Source organism: Mobula birostris, chromosome 26 (genome assembly GCF_030028105.1).
Source record: "Mobula birostris isolate sMobBir1 chromosome 26, sMobBir1.hap1, whole genome shotgun sequence".
NCBI classification, from domain to species: domain Eukaryota; kingdom Metazoa; phylum Chordata; class Chondrichthyes; order Myliobatiformes; family Myliobatidae; genus Mobula; species Mobula birostris.
The window spans coordinates 34,455,790-34,468,684 of record NC_092395.1 but is presented as its reverse complement, the minus strand read 5'-3'; the positions used below and the strand labels follow the sequence as shown (position 1 = coordinate 34,468,684).

At 37.0% G+C, this 12,895-nt stretch overlaps 1 protein-coding gene across 3 annotated transcripts in view; it reads left to right on the top strand.

The window, feature by feature from the left end:
- LOC140188246 (zinc finger RNA-binding protein-like) overlaps nucleotides 1-12,895 on the top strand; it is a 71,707-nt gene that overhangs the window by 34,941 nt on the left and 23,871 nt on the right. For all 3 annotated transcript variants that reach the window (XM_072244341.1, XM_072244342.1, XM_072244340.1), the window contains 5 exons: nucleotides 593-774; nucleotides 6,137-6,256; nucleotides 8,761-8,906; nucleotides 9,471-9,612; nucleotides 10,063-10,250. In XM_072244341.1, coding sequence (XP_072100442.1) covers nucleotides 593-774; nucleotides 6,137-6,256; nucleotides 8,761-8,906; nucleotides 9,471-9,612; nucleotides 10,063-10,250 — 778 coding nt within the window. The remainder of the gene's footprint in view (nucleotides 1-592; nucleotides 775-6,136; nucleotides 6,257-8,760; nucleotides 8,907-9,470; nucleotides 9,613-10,062; nucleotides 10,251-12,895) is intronic.

Genomic DNA, 12,895 nt, shown 5'->3' with positions numbered 1-12,895 from the left:
GGAAGGTTCAATATTATCTTTTCATTGAATGGTTTTGTCCTTCAACAAAGTTTTAATTTTATTATTGATGCCTGTAGTTTGTGTAGTTAACGGGTTTATGTGACACAGGCATTTATCTTGAAATTGACACTTCAGTGAGAACTATCAGCTTAATTGCTCTTTCATGGAAGAAACCAATTTGTCTTGTGAGTGATTTCCTTGGTAATCAAACTGCAGTGTATTGTTAAATCAGTGGTGCTTTGAACCTTGTACTGTAATGTTCAACAGATAATTCATAATAAAATCGTTTATCATTATTGTTGAGTTCTAAATTCTGAAGCAGACAGTGCAGGGATTTTATATTTAAATTGATTAATGAAGGAAGACTTGGATTTCATGGTAATGGAATAGGAGTATTTACTCTGCTTTGGAGTTATGTTGGTATTGACTTCAATTTTACACTGGTTTGTACAAGTGCTATAATTGTACTGCTGCATGCTTAATCTTTAATTTTCAGATTAATTATTATTACTGTGTGTAGTAATAAATGCATACGGTATTCTGGTTGGTCTATATTTGAATAAATTCAAAAACTTTTCTTCTGAATTCAAAGGAGGAAACAAAGTGCAGACAATGGGAAACAAAATGGAGGATACTAAAGTCTCAAATGCCAAGCCAGAGTCTGAGACACAGGAATTCAAGGCCGACCAGATCACAGCATCAGTACCAGCTTCCACTATACCGGCACAGCTTCAGAATGATGTACAGCCTGTAGGCCACGATTATGTAGAAGAGGTATCTTAGTGAAAAACATTTCTGTGATATTTATTATATTCTTAAACAATCTGGAGAAGGGCAACATTAAATCATGATTAGAGAATGTTTTCAAGTTTTATAAAAGCTTTTAAAATAATTTGCCAAAGTGGGGGGAAGGGGGAGAGAGCCTGGAGAGAATTTATTTATAATTAGCCTTTCCTTTGTTGCATACTTCTATCAAAATTTGCAACTCTAATGACTAACACTTTCCTAAACTTTGCAACTAAAGTTATGCTCATTTGATGAAATTGAAAGATTACATAGTGTAGTTATTTTGAAATTTGTTAACTCTTGATTTTCTTTAAGAACTCCTGTAACACGCAGATGATTGTTAGACCATACATTTGGTTGTGAGCTTGTGGGAGCATGGGTGGGGCACAACTGCTGAGCACAAATTGTATGGTATCACTATCATTGTCATCATCTGAGGAGATGTGTAGTGAAGTGTTAGAGATACGGAAGTTTTGAGTGAGAGTCAGGAGAAGTTTGAGAAGCTCCCTGAATAACTCCAAAATGATTTATGTTGCACAGCTTGCATTGCATATAATTCACACATATCCAATCCCTGAATCCATGTGTGTTTCAAATCTACCCAAATTTCGAGCCAAACTATTATAGTACAACACTGCATACCTTTACCAATATAGAAAATTGTCTGGGTAATGATGCAGTAAATGCAAACGTTTGTATTACCTCAATAGTCTATTATTCGTGTTTATTGCAAAATGAACAAGATTTGGAGAATGCTTTCAAGCTTTATTTAGTCAGCTAATAATTTCAACACTGCTATGGCAACTTAAGGTCTCATTGCAGTCTTAGTCCAAATGAAGACAAAAGAGCTGAATTGTGCAGGTGTGGTGACAGACTGCTCTTGTTATCAGTGTAGTATTTGACTAAGTACAATGCCAAGGAACCTATTAAAATTGAAGTCAATGGGAATTGGTGGAGTCGTATGTAATGATGTTGGTTGTTAAGGTCAATCATCTCAAATCAGAACATTGCAGTTACTCTTCGAGGCACTTTTTTTCAGCTGATATACCAAGACATACCCTCTTTCAGAAGGTCGGAATGGGGATGTTGGCGGATTCACTTCCCAGTTCTATTTCCAATTTGGATGGTGAAGCAATCTGGCTTATATGCAGCCAAATCTAGATAATATTCAAGCTTAGGCTGAAAATTGCCAGTAATTTTTACTGCACATACATTCAAGGCAGCATCCTTCAACAAAAGAAGCAAGCACCTACTCTTGACATTCAGTAGCATTATATTTGCTGAAATGTCCCAACATAGAATCCTTTGTCCATAAACTTAACTAGACCATATAACTACTGATGATGCAGTAGGTCAAAGGCTAGGTATTCGCTTGACAACCCTTTTGCACCATTTACAAATCATGTCAGAAGTGTGATTGCATTTCCTCCATTTGCCTGAATGAATTTAGCTGCGGAAGTGAAGCATGATTGGACAAGCTGATATGATTGACCAACACTTTAAGTAGTCATTGAGCAGTTGATGTGAAAGATTCTGCTTATCTGCAAACGCTTACATTGCAAGGTTGATCTATGACATCCAAATATAGTCACAGTTATTGCTTTGATAGTTCAGTTGTGTGTTGACACTGTAGAGCCTGGCTAACATTTTTGATTTTCATGTGGTGAACCTTAATCAATGATGAGTTGCAATCTTGCTAGCTGTGTCCCGTTTAACTGTCATTTGTGACTTCTTGTGTCTTTTTGCCAATACTACAAACCTTCAGGTTAGCTTTCTTGAGTTTGTCCGTGTGTCTTTATTTGGACTTCCTTGGAGCACTGCCCTTGCTGTAGTTAACTGTACAGTAGAATTATTGGAATGCTTGATTTTGCATAAATCCAGCATGGTTAGTCAGCATAGCTATGATGAATTGAGCATCACTTTGATGCCCGTGATGCTACACACCTCTGGAATGGTTTGGATCCTTTTGCTGCCATGTTCTAGGAGCTCTTTTTCAAAGGCAGTGCAGGAGAAAAGTATTGAATTGTGGCAGCAATACATTACCCATGTGTCTCAGCCATACAACAGCAAAGGCAGTACGCCAGCCTTGTAGACTACCTTATTCTTCAGAGATATGCCATGCTCAATCCATAGATCTTAAACATTCATTCCCTCTACACAGGCACACAGTGGTTACAGTGTGTACCATCTCCAAGATGCACTGCAGGAACCTGCCAAGTCGTCTTCAACGGAATCTCCCAAACACAAAACCTCTGCTACCTAGAAGGGCAAAGGTAGCAACCACACAGATGCACACCACCACCTCCCAAGTTGCACTTCAATTTCTGCACCATCCTGACTTGGATGCAAAAATCAATTCCTTCATTGTTGCTTTGTCAAAATCCTGGAACTTCCTGTCTAACAACACTGCTGGAGTACCTTCGAACTTCAGTTGTTCCCGAAGTTGGCTCACCAGCACCTGTACAAGGCAACTAGGAATGGGCTTAAAATGCTGGACTGAGGCACCCATAATCCTGTTCAAAGTCGAGATGAAAAATCGTCTTTGGGTGAAGTGGGGTTAGAAGCTGGGATTTTTGGTCCAGGGTGAGCAGATGTAACTCATACTTCATCTTAATATCATGTATTCTATACTTTTAATTTCCATTATAAACGGTTGCTTCCACATTTGTTATGGATATTTATGTAAATCTCTGCAGTATTTAACTTTCCCACCATTAACAACGCTAGTCATTGCATGACAAGCCTACATAGCAGTTTTTGATTTATACGAGTATACAAATGTACTGATTATATTGACAAAGTGGAAGCACATATTGTGATATTATTAATTCATCTCCTGTGGCATTATATGTAATACGTCAGGGGAAATGCTCTTTCCTACCTCTGATTTTGTGTAGTTCTGTATCTCACTTTATTGCCCTTTATTTCACTGTCACCCATTTTAACATTAAACAGCCCATCCTTTCCATGTAGGCCATGCCTGGAAATCACCTCAACCCTCAACCAGTAACCCCTACCCCCATGCTGTTGCATTTAAATATCAACAAAAAATGATTCAATTTCTCTGTTTTCAATATCAAATGTTTTTTCAAAGCTGAAGTGAATTAATAGTGAGTGTAAAAGTAAGAAATTAAAATACCTTGCTCAGTCTATTCTAACGTAGAGCATTTATTGGTGACCATATAAATAGAGATGGAAGCAGACGTATGGCTCCCATTAACAATTTTTTTACAAAAATAAGTTTACTTGGAAAGCAAAGTCAATTTAAAGAACAGGGGTTGTCATCAACCATGCTTAATTACCTAATCACCTCAAATTCTGCTGGCCCTGGAACTGTGCTGCTCCTCAGTTTACAAACTGAAAGCGTTCCTGGAAAACAATTTTGGTAGAGTAAATTTTGTTGATTAAAATGTTAAATAAAATATTATTTGTATTGTGATAATGTATTCATAATGTCTTTGAGAGTAGAATGCTGTTCATTGTAGTAAATAATAGATTTTTAAATCAGAGACATAACAATTTTATTGGGTGGGGTGGAGTTGGGGTGGGGTATAGTCCAATATTGGCAATTAACCTTTCTTAAATTGAGGAAGACTTATATATACAACTTTGAAACAAGTCACAAATGTTAACCTCCATAAATTTTGAATCGGTTATCTGCTTTAAGTAACTTTCAAAATATTTTGACAGATGAAGCTAAAGGGACACAGTTCAATTACAGAGATGTAGTTTAATATAAAGTGTTGTTAATGATGCTCAGGAATTGAAGATGTTGATTTTTTGTTCTTGAAGCAGATTGTGGCCTTCAAATAACAAAAATAATTAAAAGGGAGAAAGAGAGTATGGTGCTTAGCTATTTCATGATGTTTTTTCAAAAAAAGCTTTGATTTAAGTATTATTTGCAGAATTTTAGATGTTTCATTTAGCAAAATGAAGCAGATTTTTAAAAAATCTATTCCAAAAATCATTTTCAAGGGCAAGGTGGCAAAATAACTTGCACAATACAATGTCAGAAATAGAGCACGAGCAAGCTAGGTGGTCCCCCAAACATTGTCTGAGATCATAGCTGATAAGACTTGGTTTCAGCTCCTCTTTCTTGTCTGTTTCTCATAAGTTTCTATTCCCCTTTAGTCAAAATTCGTGTCTTTCTCATTCTCCAGTTTATTCAATAATTCAGTCGTTTTGGTTTCTGAGTTAGAGAATTCTGGGATCTTGCAATCATCCAGAAGGAAGTTACTTCTGCTTTGAATGGGTGATCCCTTATTTTGAAGCTCTCCTTTCAAATTGGAGTTTTTCCCTTGAGGGAGACATCAACTTCACGTTTTATGTGTGAGGACATCATGATGGCCCCGTACTGCAAAATATTGAATTTCTGTCCATTTAAATGATCTTTTCTGTTCTTCCCACCAATGTGCCTAACATGGCATTTCCCTGCATTATACTCCACCTGCAACATTCTTGATCACCTTTTGCAGAATCAGCATCTTCTCAGAGTGCATTCCAATTTCTTTTGAATTGTCAACAAATTTGACTGCACTGCTCTCAATCCTTTCATCTAAGTCATTAATTTAACTTATAAACAGTTGAGGCCCAATTTTGATCCTTCTGCCATACTGCTAGTTATGACTTACAAATCTGAAAATTATCTCACTATTGTCTAGTAGTCAACATCAATAAAATTAAATACTGTAGATTTGCTGGATTTGTCCCTGCCCTGCTTATTTTATCTTCTAATGCCTGCAGTGCAATTTTCTTTTCATTATACAATGTGGACACTACTTGATTTTATTATGATTTGATTTAGTATGATCCTTGCAACTACATCCTTTACGAAGGATTTAAACATTTCCCCTATTATAGCTGTCAAGCTAATTAGCTTCCTACTCCTTCATTCCTTGAATAGGGACTACACATTTGTGGGTTTTAAGACCTATCCCAGAATCTTGAGAATTTAAAATCCAAGGATGTAGTGCAGAGACACGAGCCTTTAGACCTAGAGAAAATTCTGGCTAAAAGGGAACAAGTCAAAGTAATTACTTTCACTAGGGAAAAGCTTAAACACATTTATTGTTTTCTGTTGTGAAGACAAATAAGTGTTTTGTTCAGGTCTCTACATCTCCTGATTTTCTTTTGATGCAGTTTTCAAGTCTTAATTTCCAGTGATTGGGATAGTGTTTACAATATGACGAGAACTAAACGATTGATTATGTAAAGTTTTTTTTTGAGAAGTTATTGATTGGTTTGATGTCTGGGTTTCTGATATTTTGTTTGGTTGTATATTTGTTCCCCTTTCGGACCTTCATTATTTTTCCACTTTGATTACATAATTTCTTTAATTGTATTTTTCTAGGTCCATAATGATGAAGGAAAAGTGATCAGATTTCATTGTAAACTTTGTGAATGTAGCTTCAATGACCCTAATGCAAAAGACATGCATTTGAAAGGTCGCAGGCATAGACTGCAGTATAAGGTAGGAACCTTGTTATTGTATGTTTAACTTCAGTGAGCTATCCTGTTTTTCATTTTAGTGAATACTGTAATTTTACAAATCAGTTATTGTTATATGCAGGGTATAAATCATGGAAATTTAATTTAAGCAATGTGTGAACATGAGTTTCAGTGCTAAGATAGCAGATACCTAAAAGAACGGAGTTATTTGGGGTTTATTGAATAAGACTCATTGACCATTGCTTTTCTTTGCAGTTTACATAGAGTGAAAACAGTGCGCTCTTTGTGTTGTGTTCAGTTACATTCTTTGTTGCTACAAAATTCTAAATCTGTCTCCTCATATTACATGTTAACCATGACTTCAGTTACATGCTACATGTTTAGTTCCAACAGTCCCTGTTTTCTGTCCTATATTTTTGGTCTTTAAATGTTACACAAGAAATCAAGGGAAAAAAAATGAAATATTTGTAATGTTTTGTTTCAGTTTCTATAATTTAATACAGCAATCACTTTTCCCTAGTGGAAAGAAAAGCTTGTTAGGTTAATACAGTAAGTGGCTCACAATTTTGATTATAACCCGTATTTGATTAGTGACTATTTTGTACTGTAATGTTAGTTTAAATGGTCTTTCCCTTGATTATATCACATATGTTCCACAAACAAACCTGAGATGATTGCAGAAGCAAGTGTAGAATGCCACACTGTAAATGTATGAATACCGTATATGTTCTGTTTGGAACATAGAAGAGCTGAACATCAATACTTTAAGGAAATGTATAGGTTTACTTAGCCCTACTGATTCTACCTCTGGAGTGTGGCTTGCCCTGCTTTCAATGCTGAATTGCTCTGTGCATGTTTTTTGCAAAGACCAAGGTGCTCTTTTGATACAGTTGGAGAACACAGGCCTACAAAATTGATTTGCATATCTAAAAAGCAAAAAAAAACTGAAATATAAATTTGAATTATAAATAAAACTGGGAATACTCAGTTCAGGCAGCATCTATGAAGAGAACAGTTAATATTTTGAGTCAATGACCTTTCATTAGAGCTAGAAAATGTTTGAAATGAAACACATTTTAAGTGGATGAGAAAAGGGGCATAGAGAGAACAAAGGAATATTTGAAACAGGATGGAGATCAAAAGGCTGGATGAATTTGTAGTGAAAACTGATAAGGAGTGGTGAAGGCTTTTAATTACAGCTTATCTATCTTTAGATGAGTAAGGGAAAATGCTGGAAATTTTGAGTTGCTGGTATTCGGAAAGGTCATTGACCTAAAACAATGACTGTTTCTCTCTCCACAGATGTTAAGTTTTTCCAGCACCTTTACTGGCCAGGACTAAAAGTACTAGACCAAATAACTAATCTCAATCTGGATTTTCTCTGCCACCAGAATTTTACTCATTTTTAATATCAGCAAGTGCCATCAATGGCACTTGAGTAAAAGCTGAGTTTGGCCCTGCTGTAAATTATGCAGCTAATCTACTTAATAACATACCTAAAGTTCAAGCTTACTGGCATCTGCATTAGCTGTATATAAAACTTCTGTTTGAAATACTTAAAGTGGTACTTAAAATGGTACTTCAGGATAAATACAAATCTAAATTAAGTGCCAGCAACCTCTCTCTCTCTTTTTTTATCAGACTAAACCAAGCTATAAGGCCATTTCATTCCATGGACCTGCTCCATGCTGGGAATTCAATATCTACTTCATCCACCGGTGCCTGAGGTCTATTTGTTTGGATTTTTAAGTCCTTTCCTTCTGTCTAAACATTTTGGCAGATATTTAAGACCAACTCTGACCTCTAATCATGCAGCTTCTGTAAAAAAAAACACTCCTTTATTGGTGACAAATGAAACCGCTCAATCATTGTACCCAATTACATGTTCGTCTTCACTTTTTTCTTAGTTTGTTGATGACTTTAATTATGCTTGCACAATGATCAACCTTTGCATTTGTATTTCCTATCGGTTAAAGATGAAAATATTTTTGTTCACTTTGCTGGGGGGGGGTGGAGAAAAGTCTTCTTACACAAAGATAGCATTCAAGTGAAGATCTAGATATCTTAAAGATTTTGGCTTAGGGAGACATAGGGAATTAAAATAAGTAGGCCCAAGGAAATAAAACTAGCACTACTGGAAACAAAAGCTGCCCTTTCAGCATCTGGAAAATAAACAGGTTAAGATTTTAGGTGGATTCCTGTAAATTTAATCTGAAGCATTAGCCGTCTTCCCATTTCAGACAATAGACTTGTTATTGTAATTTTGCAATTTTATAATTTTTCCTTCATTGTAACCAAAGGGAAAGTAGATGAAATAAATGCTGGTTTTGGAATGGATTTAGGTTAAATTTAGTTTTAGGAAATCGTTCAAATCAATGGACCTAAAAACATTCTGTTCCTACTGAACTGTGAGTGTGCCGGATTCTGATATTCTGCAGTTTAAAAAATGTTTAAATTTGGTTGAGTACAGTGAACTTAAAAGCTGTTGCTTTTTTAGGCAATTAATTCTCTCTCTTTGATTTAAAGAAAAAAGTAAACCCCGACCTTCAGGTTGAAATAAAACCAAGTATCCGTGCCAGAAAAATCCACGAGGAGAAGATGAGAAAGCAAATGCAGAAGGAGGAATACTGGAGAAGAAGAGAAGAGGAAGAACGCTGGCGAATGGAAATGAGGTTAGTGCAGCATTTTGACTGGAAACTGATTTGCCAAATAATTCCTGTTCATTTTGTAGGATCTTGCCAGACATGTGAATTGCATGGCTGTTGTGATCTGAAATTTCATAATGTTTTTGTGATGTGTTTTGAAATTAGTTGCAAGTATTGCATCCGTGGTAAAAGTAGCCTATGAAACTGATGAAATTGTGCTGTGTTGTTCAGATTCGGCATTTTGTGATCTTTATATCTGACCAAACCCAGAATATAAAGGCTTTTTATGAGTTGAGATTTTGTGCAGTGAAATGTTGCTTAGGCGTGCATTAAGAAATGAGCATTGTCATACTGCTTTACCATAAGTGACGTTAATCATTTTTTATCATAGGAAATCAAGATTTCTTAGGCAGCAATACACATTGTGTTTATTCAACTCAGTTGTTTGTGGAAGGTAGTGCGTAACATTACTGTTTTCATCTGCATAAATGTACTGGTGAATAGTACATTACATGTGAAATACTTGGGGATGTTTGAGAGGTGAAACAAATATATACCCCATTATTAAATGTCTTCTGTACACTGTTGCAGACGTTACGAAGAAGAGCTGTATTGGAGGAGGGTGGAGGAAGAACACATTTACTGGGAAGAGCAGCGCCGTAGGTTAGCACCAGACTGGCATCCGCCACCACTCATGGGAAGATTGGGCATGCCACAAGCACCTGCACCCCTGGTATGTTTACGTTCATGGTATTTTAACATTTATTCAAAAGGAGCATCTTATTCTGAAATATTGAACGTTCTGTAGAAGCTGTTCAGTCTTAAATTATCTAATACTCCAAAGAAGTACTGCAGATATAGCTAGTTACCTCTGCACAATTTCTATTGCATTGAAACATTGAATTCAGAAAGCAAAAAGTAATTGTCATAGAGTGCAAGTAACTGATAACATTTTTAGAGTATTGTCATCTTTACTTCTCAATCTCCATGAACCAAAGGTACGATATTAAATGCATGTGAGAAATTCTTTCAAGTATATTTGTAACCCATCATAAATGAATAAAGCAGTGAATGAAAGTAAAACTCCAGTTTGCTGGAGAATTCCAGTTCATAGCCTTGCCATATTGTCAAAAAACAAAGGTAAGGTATAAGTTATTGTAAATCTTGTTTTTAAATATTTCAGCCTCCTCGTCGACCTGATTCCTCAGATGATCGCTACATCATGGCAAAACATGCTAACATATATCCTACAGAAGAAGAATTACAGGCCGTGCAAAGGATCGTCTCTCAAACGGAACGGGCTCTCAAGCTGGTGTCTGATGTTATTTCCGACCAAGAAGGCCTTAAAGATGGCGAGAATAAGGAAAAGGGGTAAGAAACATGTGTTCTGAGTTTAATGAAGCAAGGCAGTGCACTTTATGCCATTGTTATCAAATTGGCATATTCGCTTTTAATACTTTTAATTATTATTTTACCATTTTTTTGGGAGCTGGGTGTTGCTGGCAAGACCAGCATTTATGGCCCATTCCTAATTGTCTTCAGAAGGAGCTGATAAACTGCCTCCTTATGTTAGTCCTTGTGAAGATACTCCCACAGCATTATTGGGCAGGGGGTTCCAGGATTTAGACTCATTGGCAATGAAGGAGCTGATTTTCGCATCAGAAGGGTTCATGGATGGAAAAGTGCAGGTAATGGTGCTCCCGTGCATCAGCTGATCTGGCTTCAGTGGCAGGTGGTGTGGGTGAAGGAGGTGCTGTCAGAGTAGCCTGGGTACATTTGTAGATGGTAGGATGGGCAGCCACTGCACCAGTGGTGGAGGAGATGTATATTTAGGTTGATTCATGAAGTTCCAATCAAGTGGACTGTTTTGCCCTGGATACTGCAGAGCTTTTTGAGAGTTGTTGATGTACATTCACACAGGCAGGTGGAGAGTATTCTTCACGTGCTTCTATTACTTTGTAGACACTTGAAAGGCCTTGGAGTATGAGAAGAGGAGTTCTTCACCACAGGATATCTACTCTTATAATTATGATGTTTATGTGGCAGGCCCGGTTGAGATTCAGGTCGATGGTAACTCTGAGCACGTTGGGAGTCTCAGTGATGGTAATGACATTGAGCGTCAAAAGTAGGATATAATGTTTTCTCACTTTGGACACTTTGGTATAAATGTTACATAGCACTCATTAGGCCATGCTTTAGTGTTGTCTATGTATTTCTGCATTCAGAGATAGACTGTTTTGCTTGCTGCGGAGTTACAGCTGGATTTAAATATTGCACTGATATCCCCATTTTAGGATGGAAAGAAGGTTTTAAAGCATTTTGAGGAATTCCTTTAGTCATGTCCTAAGGCTAGGATGGTTGCTGTCTGGTAATCACAGCTGTCTCCTTTATGCAAGATATGAATGCAACCATTGGAGTGATTTCCCCTTGCCCACTGAGTTGTAATTTGCCAACATGCCTTAATATCAGAGGCAATAACTCTCATCTGTTTCCGGGAACTCAAACTCTCTGAACCTTTAGAGTATTGACATCTGGACCATACAGTCCTGACAAAACCCAAGCTGGGCTCCAGTGATTAGAGCAACTTGCAAAGACTGCTTCTGTCATTGTACTGATGACTGATCAATATGTAGCCAGACTGAGTATGTTCTGCTTTTTCTGAATAAGATATACCTAGTCTCTCTCCCACATTGTTGGGAAGACACCAGTATAATGCGCGTTTTTGGACAATATGACTAGAACTGTAGCTAGTTCTGAAATAATAGATTTTTAGTATTGGAGTTTGGATGGCTTCCTACTGCACACTGTTTGCTTTATCAGGAGCGAGCCAGGATAACATCTATTTGGCACTTCTGCCTGAAGGAATATGCGGTCCTGAAAGTTTTAGCCCTTGGTAGTTGTATGTGAGAATGGAACTGTTATTAAAAAGAACTTGGAAGCACTTAAGTTAAGTATTCTATTATCAAGGAAGCACAGAGATCTCAATAGATTAACAAAAGCCTTCTGAAGAAAAACTAACTCTGTGCAATCTTTGTCGGAACTACACTTTCCAAAAAATAAGGACAGGTCTATACTGGGGGGGGGGGGGGGGGGGCTGGACAAGGATGAAGTGACTAACTTTCAAACCAAAGAAAATCATACCAGTTGCTAATTATGATTAACGCAATGAAAGTCAAATGACAGAACAGAATACGTATAAAAGTTGACTCCATTACAGAATGATAAAAATAAATAATGGAATGCAGTAATTAATATACAGTATAATCTCCCAAACATTTATCATATTATATAATCCCAATGACAAAATTCGATCACTAATCTGTTGATTTTGTGCCGGAATGTTTAGCAGGACACCAGAACACCCTACTCCTTTTCGTAATGGTGAAAGGCCAAATGTGTCCTCAGTTCAAATACCTACTGTCTGTGCTGTGTGTAGCGAAGGATTGTGGGATGTAAACTAACAAGCTGCTGATTCAAGAAGTACACGTATTACCAATTTGTTGAGCTAATGACCTAAGCAGTCCAAGTGTAATTTCAGCTGGCAGTGAATGAAGTGCAACAGCATCAAGGAAAATATTTTCAGGCGTCAGAGGCAAGACCAGCATTAAAGCCCATTCATAATTTTCCACGGGCTGCAAACTTTAAGCCACTATAGTATGGGATAATAATTCTCTCACATTGCTATGTTGTAGTGTGGTACCAGAAATGATAAAGGAATATTTCCAAATCAAGTGTATGTGCATTTTAGAGGGAAACCTATAAATGGTAATATTCTGTCTCTGTGCTGGGTGGGAGAAGTTGCATGTTTTGACAGTCTTTCCCATTGCAGTACACCTTGAGAATGGTACAATCCTGCAGCTGCGATGAATAAGTGATGGATGAATGCTTGGACAAAGGATTGGGTGCTAATCCGGTCTGTTATAATGCCCTGGGTTGTTGGAGCTGTACTTTTCTGACGATTGGAGAATATTAATATTACATTACATTTCTGGCACGTAACCTGTAGGTGATGAATA